Source organism: Dermacentor variabilis, chromosome 3, assembly GCF_050947875.1.
Source record: "Dermacentor variabilis isolate Ectoservices chromosome 3, ASM5094787v1, whole genome shotgun sequence".
NCBI lineage: Eukaryota > Metazoa > Arthropoda > Arachnida > Ixodida > Ixodidae > Dermacentor > Dermacentor variabilis.
In genome coordinates this window covers 230,693,212-230,719,455 of record NC_134570.1, presented here as the reverse complement: position 1 = coordinate 230,719,455, position 26,244 = coordinate 230,693,212, and the positions used below count along the sequence as shown (strand labels likewise).

The 26,244-nt window shown below is 42.4% G+C and overlaps 1 protein-coding gene across 10 annotated transcripts in view; it reads left to right on the top strand.

Moving 5' to 3' along the window:
• The first annotated feature begins 1,950 nt into the window (after positions 1–1,950).
• The window catches only part of car (vacuolar protein sorting-associated protein 33A), a 240,063-nt gene continuing 215,769 nt past the window's right edge, over positions 1,951–26,244 (top strand). Inside the window, exons 1-3 of one of the 10 annotated variants that reach the window (XR_012826926.1) lie at positions 1,951–2,112; positions 3,280–3,345; positions 9,497–9,542. Coding sequence is in view for 6 of the 10 variants with exons in the window: in XM_075686939.1 (XP_075543054.1) it covers positions 2,027–2,112; positions 3,280–3,345; positions 9,497–9,542 (198 nt within the window). In the remaining 4 variants the exon portion in view is untranslated. The other 9 variants (XM_075686939.1, XM_075686940.1, XM_075686935.1 and 6 more) reach the window with 9 other exon arrangements.

The following is a 26,244-nucleotide window of genomic DNA, read 5'->3' as shown; positions in this document are numbered from 1 at the left end:
TACAGTACAAGTTGAGAAAGCGTTGTGGCAAGAGTGAGTGGCATTAGATCGGTGCCTCATCAAAATGATAGAATTTGCAGTGCTCATCTGCACTCAACAAAGTGTGGTAACCTGTGTTGCTGGAAGTGTGTAAACTATCTCGAGATGAAATGTACAATCAGCCAGCTCTTCCAGATTCAGAAAAGACTTAAGACCAGAGGAAAATTTCAAAAATTACAAGACGGCAACCTGATTTGATAAATCATATTTTGGATGTTTCCAGTAGAAGCACTTGCACCAACGGAAACTAAGCTGCATTAAAGGTTGGACTTCAGAAAGTGCATCAACACTACACCAACGATAAATGCAATTCCACTACATGGATGACTTGCCTTGTATGAAAACATTGTTTTCACCTTTTGCTCTCCTGTTCGCCACGTAAGCATTGCGGATTAAGACGAAGTCTCACTGTTTGGTGCAATGCATTTGTCACTGGCTGACCACAAATAATCGCTGTCAATGTAGTCTAATGAGCATTAAAAAGTTCTCTTCAGCTCCTACTTTGTGACTAATGAGCCGGCTGTGCTTACATAGGTACGGATCCACCTCCAGAGGGTCACCACTGAATTGCATCTTTTTTTTTTTCTTTACAGGAGCGTGGAGACCTGCATTAATAGTGTTTTTTCACTGACAGCACATATGTTACCGGGCTTTTTATTAATCTTTTAAATCGCCCACACTGGCGTACGTTATCCTCTTCATTTAGTATAGAGGGGTAAACATCGACAAAATGATGCAGCTCAAATAGGTTGATCGTGTATGCGTTTTCTATCCGCAGTGACGGACAAGATGGCTCGAGCGTTGCATAATGCCGTTTGCCTAAAGCCAGCTTCGCTGCAGGGCACCAGTGTCGCGCAATGAAGCATGCGCATTGTATTGCGGCAAAGTATACCAAGAGTGGAAAGCGGCCACTGTGATATACGTGCCCACTTGCCGTCACGTCTCCTGCCGCAGTACAAGCACGGAGACGCCGAACAAGTGTACTGGCAGGCATTCAGAGTATTTCGCATGCGGTTGTAGCGATCTGAGCCCTTGTTTCGTCCACATAGAGCGCCCCTTATATGAGCTAGACATTGTAACAGCCGGGATTATTAACTAGCCAATATCAGTGTTACTGTACAGCTTTCACAAAGGTCTACTGCTATGAAGTTGCATGACGACCATTTTTCTTTAGCATACATTTCTTCCGTATTCATCCGCAGGGCGTAGTGTTTTGCCAGTGTGGCTGTACAGCTCTCACAACGATCTACGGCTCGATCGCATGGCGACGCAAGTACACACATACACATACAGAGTACAAAATTTCCATTCCCACGAATCTCCAAGTGTGTTGTATGCTCAGTTACATTAAGAACTAATGCATCGGCACGGCAGTTAATTCATAAACTGTTTCCGTTCCTGCGATTCCCCTGAAGTGCGTGGTATGCTGACCTTGATCAACGACACTAATGAACAATGCATCGGCACGACGTAATACTTTGCCACTAAAGTCATTCGAGAAGACACCTCACTTCCAAACGTATCCCCTGCGACTACAAAATTTAATATGCTGCCGTTGCAACAAAATAGCAACAAACTCGCCTCGGACGCGGCTTTCTGGTCTTGCCGCCCACGCATCCTGTCGATTCTGTGCTGCAAGCTCGGCTAGGGACAAACGGAGCTAACAGCTTTCTTCCCCGTAGTACCTAGGCGAAGAGAAATTTTGAGCACCAAAAGTCCCCACATTTCTCTCTCGCAACTACTGCTCCTCGCGCGTGCGCAGAAAGAGCGGTGAAATCCAATTTCGATGTGCTCGTGCCGGCTCCCTAAGACAGACGCCATGAAAATGAACGGATGTGACATCATGGGTTATAGCGGACGTGACGTCATAGGTGAACGTAGACATTTCGGGCACTGATGTGCCCCGGGCACAGCAGACACGGCCAATTTAGGTAGCCCTATAAATTGTGCTTATCCTAACGGCACTTTATCGACTCTGTAGCGGAGTATGCTTATAGCGCCTCCAAACGACAGGTTTATGAAAAAGAGGATCACGTGGAGTTCGCAAAACAGGATAGGAGTATCGAAACACTGGTAGGAAGCAAGCGTGGAAGCAAGGGGCGGTGTTTAAAAATGGCCGCGCACTTGGCCAACGGCAGGGTCAACGTCGCGCTGCTACGTGAGGCAGCAAGAAGAGAACTCATTGAATTGCTCGACAAATGCAATGGCACCAAGGTAAAAAAAAATATGAATGAAATTCCGTAAATGCGGGAGTGCACGAAAAAACAAAGCTTCGATGCTTGGTGCTATAAGGAAGCGAACTGCTGTCGGTGACTGCGTTTGATATCTTCAGCGTGAAAGCGAACACTCAAGTTGTCATTGTCGGCTTCTTTTCATCGGTGTGCGCGCTCGTGTTTTCATTGAAGCAGTCAAAGCTTTTACTACGCATCTGTTCCTAATGCGTTCAGACCAGTAAGACACTTCGATTATCTTCGTTCAAATTGTGACCATTTTGCCATTCATGTGCAAATAAAATTAACGGGGAAACCATGTTAACATTTGTTGTGCGACGTGTACTCCTTAAAATGATCGCATGGGACGATGAAAGCATCGTCAAATTTATCGCGTGCTTGTTTAAACGTCACGGGCACAAACCATGTGAAGACCGTTGACTCTCTTCGTATCCTGTAGTAGCACTTACTTGCCTTCTTGCAGTAGTATTGCAACTTCCTGTGTTTGTACCTCGGTTTCAATTTGTTGTTGGAGTAGACTGATAAAGCGTTACAAAATTTAAACTTTCTTTGACGTTTGCTCTTAAGCGTGTACTGAATTCTGTAAATCACTTTGCAATTGGCAATCGTTTCTTTCTGTAAATCAGGCGAATAGGTTATTCATAGCGAATAATTGCTTATCGGAAGGACGACATGCATTTCTAAACTTGGAATGTAGTGCTCTAACGCCATGAAAAAAAAAAAAAAGCAAGTGTACTGTGCCACAAAGTGTGTGTGTGATGCACGTCTGGCAAAGGGAACATGCACTTTCCTGAAAAACTCCTGCCTGCGACAGGCCCTCTTGTAGGCCTGTTCGCAACCAAGGATAACAGTTAACTTTTTTTTTTCATTGCATTGGAAACATTGGAAACAACTAAAATCAAGAAACACATTGAGACAAAGGAAAATAAAACGAGAAAAGCTAAGCAAGTACATCCTTTCGGTGCTATACTAGCTTAGTGCAGTGTTACATATTCAACGTGATTTACAGGCTATCGTGTGGGACGAGTCTCTGGCTGGGCCCTTCAGCCTTATTGCAGAGTTTGGTCTACTTCGGGTGAGTACTCTATGAATATAGCAAAGCCTATGGATATGATACTATGGTCTCGAAAGCATGAAGCTGTTGGGGGCCAGGGTTATGAAATGAATCTAGGCCAACAAATGCACAGCCCTATTAAAACAGTAACTGGAAGGCAGTGGGAGGCATGGCTTGCAGACAAGGAAAAGGACAGCCAGCTGGCTCTCCTGGACCAAGCCTAGCGAGCCACTCAAGCCAGTGGGGCCCAGGACTAGGGGCTCCACCTACGTTAAGTTTCTCTTTTCTTTTTTGCCTTTTCTCAATAAAGTTATACTCTCTCTCTCTCTCTCTAACTGGAAAGGCTGAAATGTAAAATTAAAATATATAATCAGAGAAGCATTCTAGAGAACATAGTTCATTTATGTAAGAAAAATTGGCAGTTTCGCCCTAAGGGCAAATCACAGAAAGTGGTGGTGAGGTTTAGAATTGTGTTCAAGGGCCTCAGATAGGCTTGTAACAATATGTGGGGAAGAGATGATGATATGCAAGGTAACAGCCAGTTGGGGGGGTGGTGAAGATGTGCTGCAACACTGGCATGATAAAGAGCACTGCCAGCTGCGTTGCTGTTGACGTACCTCGATAGTGCTCGAGATAAGACCAATGGAAACCATTCATGCTTGTCAGTGTTCAATGAAGGAATTAAATCATTTTAGCTTGACATTTGCTGTCTGTTCTGCATGAACCATTGTATGGACAGTGGTCGGGTATGCACATATCTGATCAGCAGGAAGGCAAGTGTGTGTGCACACAATTATTATGCCAGCAGTGAAACGCAGTCCAGCCTTCCCTGAATACCCAATTAAGCGATGAGTGGTGATGCACCCACTTTGTCAGGTCATTTTTGCAGCCAAACACACTGCGCTTTGCTTACGTCACTGAAAACCCGCTAACCTTCTACATACAGGCTGCATAGGCCATGCATGCACCTTCAATACCTTGGCAGCACATCGAGTAGCAGAAACACATCTCGAATGTCCCTACAAATGCTATCACAATAATTTCGTATGGGTTATCTTCCTACACATTTTGCAGTATGGATAAATTTGTTGTAAACATTAAGGAGAAAAAATGTTATAAACTGGTAGCTGTGATTGGTTACAATGGCACTGTGCAGTAAGTGATTTAGCAGGGTAAAGCTGTAGGCCAATTGGTGAGACATTGTGGATAAAACCACTACAGACACGGGACGGAGGGAGACTACAACACAGGGCGGTACTTGCAACTGAATTTTCATTGAAAAACAGCATGGCTTTTATAGAGGATGGCACGTGTAACCTGACAACCAATAGTAACCAGGATGAAGTTGTCCGACCGCGTACACGTCGAAGTGAAAAAGCGTGTATGCAGGTGTTTTTAATCTTCCTAGAAGATTCTGTTATAAATATTCTTTTTTTGGTCTTTACTTCACCCTGGTGTGTTGCACGTGCCATCCTCTGTAAAAGCCATGCTGCCTCCCCCTGTCTCTAGCAGTTTTATTGACAACAGTAAGTGATGTTTCTGGTAGCTTTTAAGTTGCTCTCGTATTTTCAAACTTTGGATATGCATCAAAATAAATGTAGCAGACTTGAATTTCTGAGCAGATGTTCAGTAGCTCAAACTGAGAGGTTCAGAATATGACCTGCAATAGAAGTACAAGTTTAGGCCCTTATTTAACCCCTACATCCAGAGAATATTGCTTAATGCAAAAAAAGTGGCTGACAAGTAATGACGTCAGGCTATTTCTTTCTTTTTCTGAACATAGTGCAAATCTGGCCTTTGTTGGTCAAGCCAAGGCTAGAGCTGCATGTGAAGGAACGCTTGCTACTTGTTGGTACCCCAAAACACTTCTTTGCACAACCCATGTACATATGTTGGGTTTCACTAAGCAGTGGTTGGGTGTATATGAGTGAGACATGAGTTGCATCAACATGAGGGTGTGCAAGCATGATCCGAAAGCGAAAAACAAATTCAAGGGACAGCTATGTGGATCACTAAGACTGATGGAGTTGTTAACCATTCTTATTACTAGGCCACACCTTTAGTGCTGCCTCTCTCCATGCTGTAACACTGCTTGCACTGCTCTGCATCACACCACCAGAATTTTAAAAAAATAATAATAAAATGAAGTAGAAGGGTTTGGGCGCGAGCTAGTTGGTACAGATCACAGCACTGGTTCTGTGGTCTTGCTCCTCTGTGCATTTTTTGGCGCTGTTTAAAATGAAAAATGAAGTAGCATGAGATTTATTGTTGTGCTCCACGATCTCGCATGAAAATGAATACAGTACATAGTTTCTGTATCTCCACTTTCGAAGCGAATTCTGTTGTTTTTTGTCCACATGTGTAAAGTTTGGTTTGACATTTCCGAAGTAGACAGCTGGAAGTGAATGCCTTTGCTTATTGTACAGTAAGGTTCACTCTTAAAAGAAACATCTAATTCGTATTCAGGCCAATGTGACTTGATTGTGTCATTAACTTCAAAAGAAAAAAGGAATTCCCACAAAGCCCACCTAATGATGAAAGTTCGTGTTAGTGCGATGAGCATTGAAGCAAAGTAGCCAGGCCGTAGAGACGCGTCGTTGGGCGTGAGGCGTGTATGCAGCCGGGTTCCTCCTCTCTCCCGCTTTGCCCTGGACATGCTGTGCCTTCTGGTGGCGCTGCCGTGAAGCTTGTGCATTGTGAATGCATATTTAGACCTGGTTGTCCGAATATGTGTAATACATGTCTGATTCCGCCCTGGGCCAGATAAATTTTTAATGATTTTCTTTGTCATTGAAGAGTTGTACATACTCTGTTGCACATACCAGAGACCCAAGTTCGTTGAAGAGTGGCACATGCCCAGTGACCAAAGAGATCCATTGAGGAGCAGCTGGTACCCTGTGACCCAAGGTCATCCGATGGTTGGTTTTAAACCCTGTTAGCATGGAATACCCGGTGACCCAAATTGGAGGGAAGACGGTTAGATATACAGACAAATAGACAGTTTCCTGAAAGTGCTGACATTTCCAAAGAATGCCAATCGCATTAAATGTGCTTCATGTGATGTTATCTGTTTGTTTCTATCCGTCCTTGGGTGACAAATGGACTGCTAAAATTAGACTTTTGGCACAATAAGGTAAAGTCACATAGGGGTAACAAATAATATGAGCAAAAGTTTTGTATGGCTCAAAATATAGTAACTAGCGCTATACATATTCATTAAAAAGAGTATTACACAAATTTAGTAGCTCCTAATTCTGGTAATTCAAAGGATATGTGGTGTATTATCAACCCAGTAGTCAAGCCATTGGTTAGAGTATGTACAATGCCAGAGTTGAAAATCTTAGGTATATCTATGGAATCCTTAGTGATGTCGTTTAATTCGTACTTCTGTATGATTGGTCAAGCAATATCTAATAATGTCCCTCTTCTTTCTTCTATTACTTACCCAAGAAGAATAACTTGGGGTCATTTGGTATTGTGGACATTACAGTGGAAGAGATGGTGTCCGCAATTAATGGCATGGCCATTCAAACATTCTGCTGGGTCTTATGGTATATCCGCAGGGGTTTTAAAGCATTGTATTGATATACACTGTGCAAACCATTTCAAAAAATATTAAATCTCTCTCTCTCTACACTGCTACTGACCCAGACCCACTAAAAGATTGCAAAGGTTATTGTTTACAAAAATGGGGACTATAGTTTGTTAGAAAATTACCATCTTAAGTTGCATTAACACCATTTTTGAAAAACTTTATTGTCTGTTAGCGTTGTGTAGCTGAAATTAATAAAAATCTAGCCCCTCGTTTCCTCTTCTTGCTACATACTGCGTCTTGCTACTCTATAGTTGTGTAGCCTATGTAGGCTTATTAGCTGTTGTGAAATTTTTAGGCCGATACATGGTCTCTTGTTCATCTCATGCAGAAATATGAACTTGTCTGCAGTTGCTTTAAAGGAAAACTAAAAGCAAATTACTAGGCCAAGCATTTGGCAATGGATTAGTGTTGCAAGGTGTCCAAAATGTCACTTATACAATAAACAGAGTTCTTTTAAGCAATAAGGTGGCGTTAACATAGTGTAGGACCACAACTGCTGTTGGGAAAATGTGGCACCAGTTCCTGCCAAGCAACATGTCCTATTTATAAGAAGTAAATTATAGTTTACCATTGGTGATAAATAAATGAGCTACATTTCTCTTTATTCTTTAGTTTTTTTTATTTATTTGGGCAAAACAAGTACAAGGTTTGCCCGCAAGGTAAGGCAAAAGGAGGTCGTAAACCTCCTGACTAAAACCTTTACCTCACTTTACCTCAAAGTATGGACTGTTTGCAAAATAGCAAGTAACTAAGTAAATACAGCACTGCAAAAAATAAGAACATTCTGTTAATAACAAAAGTTATACATTCAGAATATAACATTTATAACATCACTATTGACATCAAACAATTTAAAGCTCCATTAACATTCATTAAACCTGCTGTGATCAGAAAACAGTGTTTTGTATTGCATGTTTAAATTTGTAAATTGTTCTACAATTTATAGCTTTTATTATTTAGCATTTATTTCATTTCAACATGAAATGCAGTTTGGCCGAGCTTATTGAATTTTTCAAAAGATATTGCTGACTTTATCTCTTCACACCCTTCCATTAAAACTTTTTATTTGGAGTGTGGCGCCTTCTCAGTGTGGGGCTCATCAGTGTATGGGCTCCAAGATTACAGGCACAGTGGGAAAGCGTATGTTGGGTATCATATGAATTGCAGGGCAATTGTGCATCCTTGTCGTTTGCAAATTCACATTTATTTATTTATTATTTATTTATTTATTTATTTAACTATTTACACCTACTGCAGGCCAACTTTGTAGCCCAAGCAGAAGGGGTTATAAGCTAAGTGACAAACGAGTAACAGACAATGTATTACAAGTTAAACATCAGACAGTACAGTACTGAAAATAGCTATCACTTAGGAAGTAGAATAATCATATGAAAGTACATTCCAGCTCATTTGCAAAGTTATTGGTGCCAACGTTGCTGTCCGGCAGAGAATTCCACTCTTCTGAAACTGTACGAAAGAAACTGTACTTGTATGTGTTAGTCCTGGTGAATATTGGAGTTAACAAATGTTGCTTACTAGAGAGTTTCATAATAGGGACACAAAACGTTTGGGGCCCCGAAGAAATAGTGTCGAAGCTGTGGCGCATGCACGAGACCCAAACTGCATTTGGGTTTTGCATCGGGCGCGCTATTTCACTGATTTAGCGGTAGCCCCAAACGCTACCCAAAAGCTTCGCGTCAACAAACATGGCGGCACCCATTGAAGCGACGGCTCTAACCTAGCATCAAACTTGGCGCTATTCAGGGTAATGTGTGAAGTTCACAAGCTAGGCAAAGTGACTACGATTGTAGCTTTCTCTCAACTAGCGTGTGTTATGAAGATTTATCCATTAGATGCCGCTGATTCCAAATTCCATTGTTGATTTCATGGTTGATAGGCCTACAAGCAAATTATTTAACTTGGCTGATGAAAGCACGTATATCTGGTTACTCAAAACTAAGCACAACTGATTGCTTGCTCCTAATAGAATAACCTCTACACCTTAAGTACATGCGTGGACACGAATGTCAAAATTACTCATATCATAAAGCGCCATATCTTGATTTAATATTTATAGTAGCTTTTCTTTGACACTGTAATGGCACTGCAAGCACAAGGCACTATCCGCAAATGCAAAGCCTTATTCTAAAACTCTTCACTCTCAACAATAAACCTGCAAAGCTCTTTGAGGCACCAAACATTTGGGGCCCCTATTATGAAACTCTCTAGTATGTCTTGTTCTTCTTGTGCAAGTCGACTTCAGATGAGCTAGTAAGATTACATTAAGTTCCCTAAAAAAGTACTTATAAAATAGTGTTAATCGGCTAATCTTTCTGCCTGTTTCCAGTGTTTGAATGTTGCTCTGTAGCACTAAAGTAGTTGGTGAGTCTTCTCTTTTATACTTCCCATAAAGTGCACAGCTTTCCTCTGAACGCACTCTAATTGTTTAATGTCCTTACGAAAATGTGCATCCCATACTACTGTGGAATATTCAAGCTTCAACCTTATACAAGCATTATAGGCTGCAATTTTTGTGCTGATTGGCTAATCTTTCACGTTTCTTTTAATGACCCATAGCTTCCTTAAAGCCTGTGTTGAGTTGTCCCGGATATGTGTAGACCAGGTAAGTTGATTGGTTAGCGTATTGCCTAGATACCTGTACTTGTCAACTTCTACAATAGGACTGTTCACTAATCAATAAGTAAATGTACTGGGTGTTTTGTTCCGTGTAATCTGCATGAGTGTAATCTGCATAAATGCACACACTAGTCAGTAGTCACTACAACGGATTTCTGCACAATAATATGATCACTTTCAGATGATATTTCTTTGAAAACAGTCATCTGCAAACACTCTTATAAATACCAAGTATGTCAACCAAACCATTAACATAGATTAAAAACAACAGAGGGCCCAACACACTGCCCTGGGGAACTCCGGAACTAACAGGAAGCACATCTGAAGGGCACTTCTTAATTTCAACATATTGGTGCCTGTTCCTAAGGTGCGTCCTGATACATTGAGTACTTCTGAATGGAAGCCTGATGGTATTCCAGTTTGTACAACTTGTCGTGAGGCACCTTGTCTAATGCCTTACAAAAGTCCAGAAACAAGACATCCGTCTGTCCAGTGCCAAGCTGAGTAACAGTAGACATCCCCTTCCTAAAACCATGTTGAAAATCCTACAAAAGGTTATAGTTTGTCAGAAACTCTTGCACAGTTAAACCTTGACATAACAAATTTCAATATAACAAAATTCTCGATTTAACAAAGTATTTAACTTTTTATAACCTCTTGTCCATAGAACTGCATGTATTTAGAACCTCAATTTAACAAAGTGTATTTGTATGCGATTTCAATGGAACGAAATTTTGCTTCCCCTGCAAGGGAATGCCCAGACAATAAATGGAAACTTCTGTGGTTGCATATGGCCAAATGGTTGAATTACAAGTGGCTGCTTGCAAACGCACCTCTCAAATCGCATGTGGCTTGACAAGTGTGGCCGTATCAAGTTCTGTATAAAGTCCAAGTGCGATAAGATCCTATCGTGCCCCATGCACTTTGCACTTTCGGCATGGGTGAAAGCATGCGCGAGGGGGAGGCAATATAGATGGTGGCTTGTGGAACACTGCCTTCCCGTGCAAGGAAACAGAAAGACAGGGAGGGGAGCAAGCTCGCTGTAACACGATCGAGTGCCTGCGAGGGGGAGTGAGGGTGGGAGGAGGTAGGTTGGCGCACATCTCGGCTGTGACTGTGCATGGCTGTAAAGGCCCAACCACACGTAGCACAGGATATGCATCTCGTGTATACGCGTCTCCGAGTGCATACGCAGGTGCATACGCTGAAACGTTCATCTTTGGGTTTGAGAAAAGCTTATCCTTAATTTCATTATGGCTAGCCTTTTCTATTTCATGTATCAATGTTAAGCTAGTATATTGTTTTTAAGTTGACAAATGCATGCCGTTTGTATCTACACATCCTTATGGCAAGCAAAGCTACATCAATGATCAACTTCACGCGCGATAGCGTCTGCTTGACCATGCCTGTACTTGACATCTGCGCGTGACCTCGCACGATGTTGCTGTCAAGCTTTTGCTTAGCCACTTGCTTCGCCAGCTTCAGCGTTCTCTACCCACAATGCTGGGATTCTATATCATTAGTAAGAGGGTGGCAGGTCTTGTTGTGAAACTTAATAAGAAGTACAAATTGAAGGTCGTACAGGTCTACGCCCCTACATCCAGCCATGATGACCAGGAAGTCGAAAGCTTCTATGAAGACGTGGAATCGGCGACGGGTAAAGAAACAAAATACACTATACTGATGGGCGACTTCAATGCCAGGGTAGGCAAGAAGCAGGCTGGAGACAAGTCAGTGGGGGATTATGGCATAGGCTCTAGGGACAGCAGGGTAGAGTTATTAGTAGACTTTGCAGAACAGAATAATATGCGGATAATGAATACCTTCTTCCACAAGCGGGATAGCCAAAAGTGGACGTGGAAAAGCCTGAATGGCGAGACTAGAAATGAAATAGACTTTATACTCTGCGCTAACCCTGGCATCATACAAGATGTGGCTGTGCTCGGCAAGGTGCGCTGCAGTGCAGGATGGTAAGAACTCGTATTGGCCTAGACTTGTGGAAAGAACATAAGAAATTGGTACGTGAGAAGCCGATCAATGAGTTAGCGGTAAGAGGGAAAATAGAGGAATTCCGGATCAAGCTACAGAACAGGCTTTTAACTCAGGAAGAGGACCTTAGTGTTGAAGCAACGAACAACAATCTTATGGGCATCATTAAGGAGTGTGCAATAGAAGTCGGTGGTAACTCCGTTAGGATACCAGTAAGCTAGAGGATACAAGTAAGCGGACAGGCCGTCATTGGAATATGAACCTGGCAACGTTTAACGCTAGAACATTATCTAGTGAGGCAAGTCTAGCAGTGCTATTGGAGGAATTAGAGGGCAGTAAATGGGATATAATAGGGCTCAGTGAAGTTAGGAGGCCAAAAGAAGCATATACAGTGCTAAAAAGCGGGCACGTCCTGTGCTATTGGGGCTTAGCGGAGAGACGGGAATTGGCAAGAAACTAGGAATTGGCAAGAATCAGATGTATGCGTTAAGAGACAAAGCCGGCAATATCATTAGTAATATGGATGAGATAGTTCAAGTGGCTGAGGAGTTCTATAGAGATCTATACAGTACCAGTGGCACCCATGACGATAATGAAAGAGAGAGTAGTCTAGAGGAATTTGAAATCCCACAGGTAACGCCGGAAGAAGTAAAGGGGGAAGGCAGCTGGGGAGGATCAGGTAACAGCAGATTTGTTGAAGGATGGTGGGCAGATTGTTCTAGAGAAACTGGCCACCCTGTATATGCAACGCCTCATGACTTCGAGCGTACCGGAATCTTGGAAAAATGCTAACATAATCCTAATCCATTAGAAAGGGGACGCCAAAGACTTGAAAAATTATAGACCGATCAGCTTACTGTCCGTTGTCTACGAAGCATTTACTAAGGTTCAGTCGAAACCTCAGCAGTCATGGAGGTATTGCGGAATCAGGGCGTCAACGAGCGGTATGTAAATATACTGAAAGATATCTATAGCGGCTCCACAGCCACCGTAGTCCTCCATAAAGAAAGCAACAAAATCCCAATAAAGAAAGGCGTCAGGCAGAGAGATACGATCTCTCCAATGCTATTCACAGCGTGTTTACAGGAGGTATTCAGAGACCTGGATTGGGAAGAATTGGGGATAAGAGTTAATGGAGAATACCTTAGTAACTTGCAATTCGCTGATATTGCCTTGCTTAGTAATTCAGGGGACCAACTGCAATGCATGCTCACTGACCTGGAGAGGCAAAGCCAAAGGGTGGGTCTAAAAATTAAGCTGCAGTAAACTAAAGTAATGTTTAACAGTCTCGGAAGAGAACAGCAGTTTACGATAGGTAGTGAGGCACTGGAAGTGGTAAGGGAATACATCTACTTAGGACATGTAGTGACTGCGGTTCCAGATCATGAGACTGAAATAATCAGAAGAATAAGAATGGGCTGGGGTGCGTTTGGCAGGCATTCTCAGATCATGAACAGCAGGTTGCCATTATCCCTCGGGAGAAAAGTGTATAACAGCTGTCTTACCAGTACTCACGTACGGGGCAGAAACCTGGAGGCTTACGAAAAGGGTTCTACTTAAATTGAGGACGACACAATGAGTTATGGAAAGATGAATGATGGGTCTAACGTTTGTTTGTTTGTTTTGTTGTTTCACAAATTCTCTCCGTGTAGGGGGTCGAGATAAAGGCAAAATGCCTTACAGAGCCTCTGTGCCCCTACAGTTCAAGGCAGCATTGACATATCATTCACATACATATTTGCCAAACATATCTTTAACATGCAGCACACAGAAACGAAAAATTCAATTATTCAGAACGCATGTCTCCGAAGCATTACTTTTGCTTCAACGTGATAGATTTTGAAAAAGCAGAATATACATAAGCAATAAGTATTATATAACAATAAAATTGGCTTACATCAGAAGTAAACAAAGAAAAGAAAACCATAGAATCATTGGCCCGGAAATAAATAGCACATACAGTAAATAGATCAGTACATAGAAACATTTAAGAAAAGAACGAAGGTTTAGACTGATGTAAAATGTAAATGCCAAAACAATGCAAATGTTAAGTGATAAGAAAGGAGCAGATTGGGTGAGGGAACAAACACGAGTTAATGACATCTTAGTTGAAATCAAAAAAAAGAAATGGGCATGGGCAGGACATGTAATGAGGAGGGAAGATAACCGATGGTCATTAAGGGTTACGGACTGGATTCCAAGGGAAGGGAAGCGTAGCAGGGGGCAGCAGGAAGTTAGGTGGGCGGATGAGATTAAGAAATTTGCAGTGACAACATGGCCACAGTTAGTACATGACCGGGGAGTTGGAGAAGTATGGGAAAGGCCTTTGCCCTGCAGTAGGCGTAACCAGGCTGATGATGATGATGATGACTTGCAATGTACCACATGAGAAAGAAGCTTTTGTTGCTGCTGCTTCTGCAAAGGCGGCAAGAGCACAGAAAACGTCTGCAGCGACATTGGCGGGTCCGGCCCATCTTTCAACGGCATAAAGAAGAAGGACTTTATGGCTGTGAGTAACTTCTTTCCTTTTGGTGATCTACAGTGGTAGAAATGGGGAGCCAGTGCTTGGGCATGGGGACTTATCTTCTTCAGGACAGCAATGCTTATCAGCATTTTTAAGTGCGTGCATATAGAAGACATAAGTGAAAGGGTTAAAATAGTAATGCGGGGATCGTACTCACAGGATGCGAACGCCACAATTAGCAGAACAGCACCGCGTCGTCGGCACAAGGGTCGTCCAGGTTGACAGCACCGATCAAAATGATAATGTGACGTATGTGAACAGAGGGAACAACAAGAACAGGGCGTACTTCAGAAAGTGCGAAAGCATAGGCGAAGATCAGGCAGATTAGCAGCCGGAGGCACACAGATCATATATTGGATACGCGGGGACGATACTTCACACCGTTTCAACAGCCATCTGTCTAACCCATATATGCAGTACAACATACTGCCACTAATTCTTCAGCTTCAGAGGGGAAGAAGCATTTGATTTTATTCAACACACAATCTGTTAATAAAAGAAATATTTTCCAGACCTTCATATACTATAACAGAGGTGTAACCACTGCTGGAATACTAACTTGGAGCTCCCTTCATTATTAACAGTAGACCATACTGTTGATGCAGAGCTTGTGTAGCATCCCCTTTTCTTGCACAGAATTTGTAAAAATTAAGTTCTGTAATAAATTTCCTGCTATATTCGATATTTGATTCTAAATTTACTATTCGGCATTAGCACACCCCTACAGAAAAGGTTAAGGACTGCTAGTTATATTTGTGCCATTAGTATAACACATGGATTCAAGAACACCTTTTTAAACGTATTGGTCGTCATATATAAAGCTTGTGGATGAGATACGAGTTCTATATTTTCTGTCTCTTGGAAGTGTGACTGTAGAATAAGAAGTGTAATGTAATTAAATTGTGACCTGGCAGGTTTAAAGGCTCTGCGACTGATTTCCGAAGTTTCTTGGCAGTGGCCGCACAGTTGTCGTGAAATATAATGTTTACTGGCTCTCCTGCTTGCCGACACAGTGTTTGTATTCAAGCATATAAACAAAGCAGAGGGCAAAATTAATCATGGCTAATGGCCATGCGTGTGTGTCACTGAAAAGTATACAGCTCCTGATACCTGCGCGTGTTTGTGGGTAGGGCACGGGCCTTCTGTCAAGTAATAATGCATCATTTTTTACAGATGCAACGGATGCGTCAGGATGACCATGGATTTTTCTACAAGTTCTCTCGCGTGACGCCACAGCTCTTTGACAAGCTATTGAGCTTTGTCGCAGTGGACCTCACACGGCAGCACCACATTCGAGAAACCCCTGGAGCCTGGAGAAGGACTTGGGTTATAGCATTGAGGGTTGTAAAAGATAGTTGCCCCTACAGAAATAATATGCAATTGTAGGAATATAGAAGAACATCGTTTCTTTGTCATTTAATGTATCATTTATATTATATTATTTATTTACATAATACTGCCCGCCACCTTTTGGCAGCCAATCAGGAAGGGGTCACAAAACATTGAAGCAAAACAAAAGAAAGAACAAAGAAAATGACAGTGAGCATGCATAAAAAATACTAACACATAATCTAGTTCATTATACACAACTAAATATTTATTAACTCATAAAAAAACTAAAGAATGGGACACAAAACTGATACAAAACAAGAGAAATAGTAATGAAGCTAGTGACTATGCACATGAAAAAAAAAATACCCGAAAAGAAATTATGACATGATCACAGAGACTGAAAGTTTGCACTTTTGTGCATCACCAGTATAAGAGTAATGGCTAACTTAATTGAAAAACTTTGACATCGAGTGGCATCGCACAAAAGCTACCTCAGCACTTTTGACCTTGTGCAACTTGTAAAACATGCACTGAGGAATGCTTGCACATGTATTCAACAAAGGTGGTAGCCAACCTACACAAATGAATTTTGATCACATGTCACCCAAGAAGTGCCCCCACAGTCATGGAGATCATTCTCAAGAAAAGTCAGGCCATCATAATTAATGTGCAAACAACGATTGAGACATCGGTACTAATTTTTTTCCAACTTGCATTCCAGCTACTTGGCATCTGGGCAACACATTGCCTTTGCTTACTGTGTGGGGATTGAGGCGGCTAGACTCGGCAATGGTGTGTAAGTGGTATTGTGACGATCGTGTCTGCAAATTATTAAACTGCTGCACAGCATGACAGCAGCAGAAATTTCTAACATCTTTTTTAAGCTTAGGAATTTTTTAAAGCTCACATGCTGTTCACAGCTCCTGTCAGGTAGCCCTGCTTCCTGCCAGAGAAGCAAGGTCATATGTACAAATGCCTCATTTACTCTGTGCCTTCAATGTCACTGATTACGTACAAAGACTTTGGCCAAACATCCAATGCAGAACACGCAAAACCAATTCTGGAAGTGAAAGGACAAGAAATGTGGCTTGTGGACGATAGTTGTGGGAGCGGTTGTCTATGGTTTGCAGTGAACCTCGCCTCCTGGCTCGGTGGTGGCAAGGCTTTTCACGTTTTGCTATCTCTTCTAATAATAAAGCAATTTTAAAAATGCTTTCGGTGCTAGAACGCCTTGAGGCAACGCTTTACAGCTTTCAGCATATGACCTAAATTTTCGATGGGGACTGGTTGAAGCTCCATTACATTTCATTTTCTTTACAGGCATGTATAGGCACCTGTAGATGCAATCACAAACTCTACATGCACAGGTAGTGAACTCAAAAAGGTTAATTGCTGCAAGACACATTCAATGAGTAAGGACAGATGAAAGCGATGAACACCTGTCTTGTAACAACACACCTTTAGTTGCAAGTCAGTGCTTGTTTCTTTCTCGTACGTGTGTTGCTAAAACATGTTCACACATCTCTGCAGCAGCAATGGCAAACGAACTAGGCCCACAGATATCAACCTTATGAAATTCTTAAATAATTATGCACAAAAATACAAATACAACACAGTGTAAAATGAACAAAATAGAACAACTAAGGGCCTTTAGTATGACACCAGCAGACAAGGAAACGTAGTAAAGCATAGAGGAAAATAACTAGTTTTGTTTCTGGTGTTGATGTCACAAGGAGGTGGGAAATGAAAGTGGGCAAAATAGAACTTGCTACTGGTGGGATTTAAACCCAAAACCAATTGAACTACAGTGAAGGCTATTCCACCATCAATTTCCTAGAATGTTTACGTCTACAAGATGTCTCTGGGAGTGTTGTTGCACAAGTAGCACTGGCTAACACTACCAGAACGAGATCTAGTACATGCACATATATGCTCAAGAAAGTTGGCAGAGGGATAGCCATTACTGCAGCTCTATTGGTAAAGCAACGCAAGCATAATTCAAAGGTTGTGGATTTGTCTCCCATCAATGGGAAGTTAGCTTTTCATCCACTTTCATTTTCCTCCTTATTTCTCCATTTCAGTATACACTAATGAACTTCCTCAATAATTTGCTTTGTTTCATTGTCTATTGGCTTTATTATACAAAAGGTATACATTAAGAAACATTATTCTTTGAATTACTTTATTACTTGCATCAATGTACTTTTCATATTGAGATGCTTATCCTCATCGACCTCTCTCACGTGTTTTAGCAGAGAGACAGCAAAAGCAAAAGTTCGAGGTCGTCCTATGGTTTGCATCTTTTGATTGCACTTGAAACATTGCCTAATGCCTCTAATATTAACTTACTCTCATCTTTATTTTTCCTTTTCCTCCCTCTTGACATTGTCGCTTCAGAAGCAATACTTCCCAGCGTATCCAGTTTGCGACGGCCTGCTGAAGCCATCAATGCTCGTGACTGCGGCCTGCTATGGTGTGCCTCAGAAGCCTCAGGAATCAGCACTTCTTGAAGCATTGGGGATTCAAAAGATTCCAAAATGTCCTGAGACTCCACAGACTCGTGTGACGCCAAAGACAGAGTCGATGCTGGCGCTTGTGACTTTTCGCCTGACAGTGACGGCACTTCAAGCGTTGCCAAATCATAAAACTGGCACATATTCGTTAAGATGTCTGCAGCGCTTCCCTCCTCACTCGATGGTGACACTGGTGGAAGGTTGGCGGACGTCCTGCATGTGAGCGTTAAGGTTTGCACATATTGTCAATGTGCAAATAATGTGCCGGTCTGAGTGCAGAAATATGTAATTGCTCAAGTCAGTCCACATTTGTTTTAAGGTGTCATTTTATTAGAGAACACTGCCCAAGCTCTTAGTCAGTTTTGTAGGGACAAAAGTGTCTTACATACACAACCAGAATGAACATTTTCTGCATGCGCTGAAGTGTAGCTTTTGTATTCTTTTTCTTTTTTTTGCTTCTGGTGCATTTAAGCAGTTCTTATGATATCTGCATTCCTAAAGCCTAGTGATACCTTGTATTCGAAACAGTGCATGATGTCTGGAATGTTTCAGTTTCGAAATAATTAGCAGCAAGCATTCCACTACATTTAATCAGTACAACCACTTAATAAATTTTATGTTGAAAGGCCTACACTTGTACTTCCTAAACATAGGGTGGTTGTTATGTCTTGCTTTAACATAAGACTCTTTCCTGTTACAGTTCTCGTTTTTTGGCTTGTAACATTGTTTTCCTTTCATTTGTTTTTAAATTTCATCTCATTCTAAACAGTTTCTTAATTGAATGTATGTCTAGACACAGTGTGAAGCCGTGTACGTAGCAGTCAGTGTATTTGCTGTTTGTATTTAGGAAGTTATGTATAATCATGCTTGTCATTTTGCCATCTGTCTTGTAAAGGGTGTTTTGGCCCAGTGAAGCTGATTTTAGCGAGCAAACCCTTCCAGAAGATTTCTTAAAGCTAAGCTTTCTTTGCCTCTCCTGTGGACTTTCCGATGGCTGCTGCTGTGCCAAATAGATCTTACTGAATGCCTCATACTGATATTAATGTAGTCATTGAACCATTGTCATTCCAGCTAACTACTGGCTACTGTCTTGCATGAGTGACCTGTACCGGCCATAATGCAAATACCAGATATAATAATGTAACTAGATCATGGTTTTGGCATGTAAAATTTCATTAATTATTTTATGCAAATTTTGCTAAGCAGGAACACTGTTCTCCACAAACATTGTGAAAGCTTCGCTTAAACCAGTAAACACAGCGCTTGGAACCTGCAGAATAACCGCAAGCAGGTAATTAGGTAAGGACACTGCTGAGCAGACACAAAAACAACAATTATGAATTACACAGCTGATAATGTCGTCAGTACTATGGTGCATTTATTCCTACAGCATGAAGGCACTGAATGAATCCTTGAGCAAGCTAGATAAAATTTGAAGGTCTGTGATGGAGCACAGATTTGAACTCTGCTGACAAGCAACAAAATACAAAATTAAAGCTGTTCATTGCAGTGCCCAAGACACACGTGAGTATAGCAACATTCAATACTCGACTAAATACTGCCCATTGACTTGCACATTGCCTTCTAGGATCAGTGTATAGAATCAAAGGAAACTACTTGCATCTTTTGTGTTTTGTTTTTATGTGTGCATCATGCAAGTCCTTCTCCTCTTATTCATTCTGCTAGTTTTGTATGTGATATCCTTTTCTGGCTTGTGCTTTATTATGTAAGGTTTTTATGTGCTATTTTGCTTGTTATTTTGTACCTGTATTTCTGCTTTCTCTGCTTCCTGCTGCAATTCCAAACTGGCTTTGTGGGTACCTAAATAAATAAATATACAAAGCTATCCTTGTACTGCTTATATGTCCCCTGACCGGATCACATTTAATGAAATATGCGATAATCGGAGCAGCGATGCCGCACAAATCTTTCATCGCCAATCAGACAAAGCTGAATATGATGCATACTACACGTCAATTTACTTGTGTAAGCACAATATTGAGTCGATCCCCATAAATACGGCGCATTGCCACCTATAATACAAACATACAGCATTGTCGTTCGATGTGGTGAAGGGAAAGCACGAGGATCTCGTGTTTCATTTTTAACACACCAGCTAAAATAGAAACTTCAAAATCTACACTCCATTGTGTAGCGCAGGAACATCATCTGGTCGAAAAGCAGCCAGATGACTTCATCCTGAAGGTCGTCTGCCACGGCGCAGCTCTTTTCTTTCTGAAGTATCTTCAAAAGGTGCCGAAATTTATCCCCCAAAGACTTCCATCACTTCTGCGGCGCTGTGATAACGTCATCTGCACAGATGAAACGCATTTTCGACATCGACGAGTTGGCTGATAAGAGAGGCAGCTTATACCGGTTCCACACAGGCTTTCGAGCGTGATAAAATTTCTTGATCACGATAAGGTCTACGCAGAATGCGCAGTACAGGCAATCGTGATCATAAAATCTGATCCCGATCGGGCTCGATCGCAATTGAAACTGCTCCGGTATGATGCCTGTATAAAATTCCGAGCACTCGCTTGTTACGGCAGCGTTGGGCATGACAATCCACAAGCACCTCATCATGTGCTTGTTCTTGTGGTGCTTGTGTTTCGCCTGCCACCAAAGCGCAGGTCGAGCCTCAACGCAGGCAATCAGTGCTTCGCTGTTGATCGGCTCCATAGCCTCTGTGCTCTAGTGACACAATACCAGCAGCGACTCCAGGCGTCTCCGCACGATTCTGAAACTTCAACAACCTTTTTGAACCTCCAGAAGTGTACATGCAGGCCACATGACGTCAGTGCACAAGCTGCCACTTCCGCCGCGTATGGTCAAGATGACGCCCAAGATAAAGACCTCCCTGACCTGCGCAATGCCTGCGCATCTCCCCTCTCTAGACGCGTGACGAGTAGCCAGGCACACACGATTAGCCACGTGTGGTTGGGCCCTAAAGCTGAGACCACACGTATGTTTGCGGATGCGCACAAGCTTGCACCTGCGCATGCGCAGACGGTGTGGTATGCCTCACACTCATCGAAATGCGGCGCGGTCCTGCCGAACAGCTGCTCTTTATTATAGCGCACTTGGGCTGCTTTGTGTCGGTACACCTGGCTACGTAGCTACGGCGCGGTACATTCAACTCTCAGTGAAGCAGATTTATGTCATGCAAGAAAAGTGCCTAATCTTTCCTTTTTGTGCTGATCTAACAACTCTAAACATATGACAATTACGTTTATAAATATCAAAGCATTTTGAACACTGTCAATAACAAAGTACAAAGGGGCGTCTTCCAAGGCGTCTATGAGTAAGCCCAGTGAATGCGTGCTGTTGTGCGCATGAAAGTGCATGTTTGTGGATGCAAACCACCATTCCTCACGAGGCGCAGCAGGCGTAAGGCTTGTAGACGTGAACTTGCATGCGTTCGCAAGCGTAGGTGTGGTCTAGGCTTAAGAACGGCCAAATGCATACTCATCCGTGCACCCTGCTTTAGAGGTAATCTACGTTGTGTGTAAAGAGAGGGCATGCCGAGACGGCATGGCGTTATGTAAGCTGTCTTACCACGCATTTAATATTGAAGGTTGCATAATCTAGAGTTTCGGCAACCCGTTGGAGCGAAAGGCAGATGTATTCACTCCCCGGTGCCAGCGCTTTTCAAGATAGCGTCGTCTCACTGCCGGCGACGTTATCAGCAACGGGGGTGGAGTGCATGTGAAAGCGTGGCTGGCTTCGCTTAATTCGTGCCACCGACTTGAAGATATCGTCGACGTGGCATGAAACTTTCATTTGTCGCTGACTACCAAATTTATCAAAATGATTTGTTTTCTCATTTAGGTTTGCTTTTTTCGATGGCCCGATAATTAAGAAAATTCTGTGGACCTTTTTTGTGTAAGAAAAATTGATCGGCAACTGTACTTACATGCATAAAAGGTTGAATTTCGATACAACGAAATTTTGATATAATGAAGCAAATTGCCGATTTTAACTACTTCGTTATATCGAAGTTTAACTGTGTATAACATGCAGCGACATGTTCCAACAACTTACAACAGGTTCTCATAAGAGAAACAGGCTGACAATTGAAATGGATAAGGAATCACGCTTCTTAAATATTCGAATTACATGAGCCATTCGCCAGTCGTCCTGTTTTTAAGGATAAATGGAAATCTGGGTTAGAAACCCAGCTATATGCTCGGCATACTGCCTCAAAAAAGCATTTGGAACACCGTCAGAGTCAACAGACTTCCTCATATCAAGACTAAGTAGCAATGTCACAACACCCTCTCTGGTGACCAATAGGTCGCATACCAGGTCAGAAGACTTTTATGATTGATATTCCTCAGACTTTGTAAAAACACTCCAAAAATTATTCTTAAAGCTTGTTGCAATTGAGCTTGCATTGGTTATAACTGAACCATTAACATTTATTCTTGTTATTTCCAATCTAGTTTCCTTTATCTGATGCCAGAGCTTTTAGGGTTAGCTTTAATGAATGCTCCGAGTTTATGGCGAAAAAGTATGTTTCTAGCGTCGTTGACTTTTCTCTGTAATTGCTGTTTTAGTTCCTCAAACTGTACTGTTGCTCTTGCACTGCTTCCTCCGTCGCTTAATTTTACATTTATCATGAATAATGTCTCGAGTAATCTAACGTTCCAGACGGCGTTTATGAACCTTTTTTAGTGGTACAAAGTTATCATTGCAAAACTGGATGATGCAATGGAACTGTTGCCAAGAACTTTCAATATCACTAGTAGCGGTGTCAAGGTGTAAATCTAAATAGCCTATTATTGAAACGTCATCTGCCTTATTGTAATCCCGAACCGCAATCAATGTCAAGATTTCAGGTGTCTTCTCTCCAGCTTTCATGTAGAAAAAGGAAATTAATTTATGCTCAAAAATACATGCCTCAACTTGAGCAGTTCCTCCGCTGAACATTTCACTGACAAACAAATAGTCTAGGATAGATTTCCCACAGTTAGGTTTTTTTTACAAGCTACTCGAACTTAAGGGATAACATTATGTCAGTATTGTGTCGTTGGATGTCAAGTAACTGTAGCTCAAGCTATTCCAGTTAATGGCAGGCAAGTTGAAATCGCCTGTTACAATTATATTCTTCCCACGTAATCTCTGGAGATCATCATAAAGCTGAAACTGGAGCATATTGTTACATGGAAGCAGAGTAGGAAAACTTTTTACAATGTGTATTTACAAGAAGTAGCAAGTAGTGGCGAACATGGAATCCAGCCAACACCAAGCAAGCTATGTTGTCGTCCTCAGTTCAGCCAGAGACTACGCCCGACGAAATCCAAAGGTCGACATCATCTTCTTCTAATAGCACGTAGCATGGCCTCCAGTGGCAGAAATGCTGGCCTGGTGCCACTAAGGACCCATGGCAAAGGATGGGCGGTAACGTCTGGGACTCGGAACACGGAGGGCGTTGCTGGAAAACGGAACAGTAGCAAGAGGGCACCTGAAGGAAAACGTATGTCGCTGGTCATAGAGGCGCTTCTGATTGTCTTAGGAAGCCGCAAGTCTACTATGGGCTGTCCGCCACACATAATCAGCCAGGGCAATGGCATCACGTGCATATTCACTAGTCGAAGTTGCAGGGGAAGAGAGAAATGTGTCCAACAGTAATGTCGGTTCCTGCCCAAGCAAAAGCTAAAAGGGAGAGTATCCAGCAGTGTCGTGAAGGAAGGAATTACTATATGCGAATGCAGGGCAGTGCAAGGTCCCAATCACAGTGGCCAGCCAACAAATACTATGAAATCATGTCTGTTAAGGTCCGATTCAAGCGCTAGGTTAGCCTGAGCCTGTTTGTCTGGAGATGGTATGATGTGGTGGTCTTGTGCTGTATGGAGCAGCAGCGTAGGATATCGTCAATGACTTTAGATGGGAAGATATGGCCTCGGTCAGTCAGCACTTGATGTGGGGCATGGTGTGCTTAAATGACGTCATGGAGGAGAAAGTCTGCCATGTCTGTAGCATAGCTGGTCACCTGTGATCATGTCACTGCATAGCATGTCAGCAGCGATCACAACCTCTCTGTTTCCTGAAGCAGATGTAGGAAAGGGTCTGAGAAGGTCCAAACCGACACGGAAGAAGGGCTCAGGTGGGACGTCGATGGGCTGAAGATAACCAGCAGGAAGCATAGACGGTTTCTTACAGCATTGAGAGAATATCATCAGAGTTAGAAGCCCAGTACACTGCACTTAGAAAAAAGGATGCCTGCCAAATCAACACTTTCACAAAACAAGCTTTCCTGGTTGGCAATTTGATCAGTGATAACAGCATCAACACCACACTTGGTAATGATAGCTACTCTACCACCGCAAGATCCCCTGTCAGATGTGTATAACTTATAACCTGGTAGTACTATCTCATCATCACCCATCAAATTATGCAACCATGTTTCTTTTGTAACACACGTGTGGATAATGCAACAACAGGAGGGTTTCAAGCTTATCCGTTTTGTTTGATATCCTTCTTGCGTTAAGAGATAACGAGTGCAGTTGGTGGGATTTTAATTACTGGCTTTGTGGTTGTGCATTGCTATTCCTTGGGATCTCCATGCCTGCAGTGTGCTACGTCGTTCCAAGCAAGAAATTGGTCATCTGTTCCAAGTTTATCATGCACAAGCTGAACCTTTTTACCACCATCTTTTTCTTCTTGTGCGCTGTCCCAGAGTTTGCACCTGCACTGTGTGACTGTGCTGTCATTGTATTTAACAGAAATGCTGCTTCCTTTCAACTTCTTGACATTTCACATTGCCGATTGCTTTTCAAAGTAGTCCTGAAAGAATGGCATAATTGATCTATTCTTCGAAGATGTCACAATTCTATGAATTCTTGCGACTGAAGAACGGATCAAGCCCAGTTTGCCCTTGAACACTTTAATTACAACTTTATTCCACAGATCCAGTTCTGTTTCATTTTCTCTTTTGTAGATGCCAAAAAACAACAGCATTCAACCTTTGGCTGCAATCTTTTAAAGCAACCTGTTTTCCATGTCACAGTTTAAGAGTGTCTTCCAGCAAGTCTACCCTTGCACTCGAATGCTCTGTTTCACTTGCTTTAGTTTTTATTTTGTTTACTGTCACGGTGTGGCATTATTTGATTCGGCGAAACACCGATCAACGAGTGCCAAAAAGTTGTGGAAATAGGGACCAGTGAGCAAGATGAGTATTGCCGGCCACTCGGGCAAGTGGCTGAAAGAAGTCGAAGGCAGGTTTAGAGATTATTGTCTTTTTATTGTCGGCACGGCCATGTCACCCCAACAGCTTTGAGTAGGAATCCCTGTGTCGAAGGCATGACCATGACGCCCCGATGGCTTATTGTAGGAACCCCTGTGTATACTCTGCCCCGCACGTACATTGAGAAGCTTACTAAGAAGGCGGGGGTACGAATACTCCAAAATATGCGGTGTGTCTGTGCAATCCTGTGTCCCCAAAGTGCTGACAGTGTATGTGGTGTCTCTGTACAATCCCATGTGCACGAATTGGTGACAGTGTATGTGTGCCAACAGCGCCATATGGCCTGCTGTCGTCGTTTTTCCTGTGTTTGTGAACCAACAATAGAGGCCCGCCACCAACTCAAGGGTGTGCGTGTGTGAGGCAATACGAGTGCACAACCTCTAAATGCAGGAGGGAATCACCTGTTCCCTCACCCCTAATGAAAAGGGGTGCGGCCAAAACCTTGGGAGGAGCCAGGATCCGATTGGGTGAACTTGATTGGATTGTCACCAATATCTGCTGTTCCCCAACATAGGGAACTACGGAAAGGATAAGTTATCTAAATGCAGGTTTTAGACCGAGCTAGGCAGTCTAGAAGCTGAGCCTACAATCTGCTGAGAAACGTCAAGGAGCTAGTACCGTCCAGTATCTCCCGGGGCCGCCAAGCTGCGTCTGAACTGCGAGTTACTGGTTGGCATAAGAGCCAACAAACCAATGTCTGCAATGAAGCTCACGGTAGTTCCCCTAAAGTTAGCTCAACCTGCACTGGAGAAGACGTCAGACCTAGCCAGGAAATTCAGCCCACCAATCGCATCCACCGCGACGAGATTGACTTGCCAGCATTGTTCGGGAAAGCTCTGCCATCGACTCCACACTTTATGGACTTGCTGCTGCTGCCCGGCCATGCATATGCCATCATTTGTTTTCTTTTGAGCTCTGTTTAATTGACTGCCATTAAGTGTGTTTTGTGTAGTGTTAATTTCTATATTTACTTATACTTCCTTATACTTTTCCTTATATTTCTTTTGTATTCATCATTGATCTAGATTAAGTGCATGTGTGTCAGTGTTTTTTTTTTTTGTGTGTGTGTTTCGTTTAAATT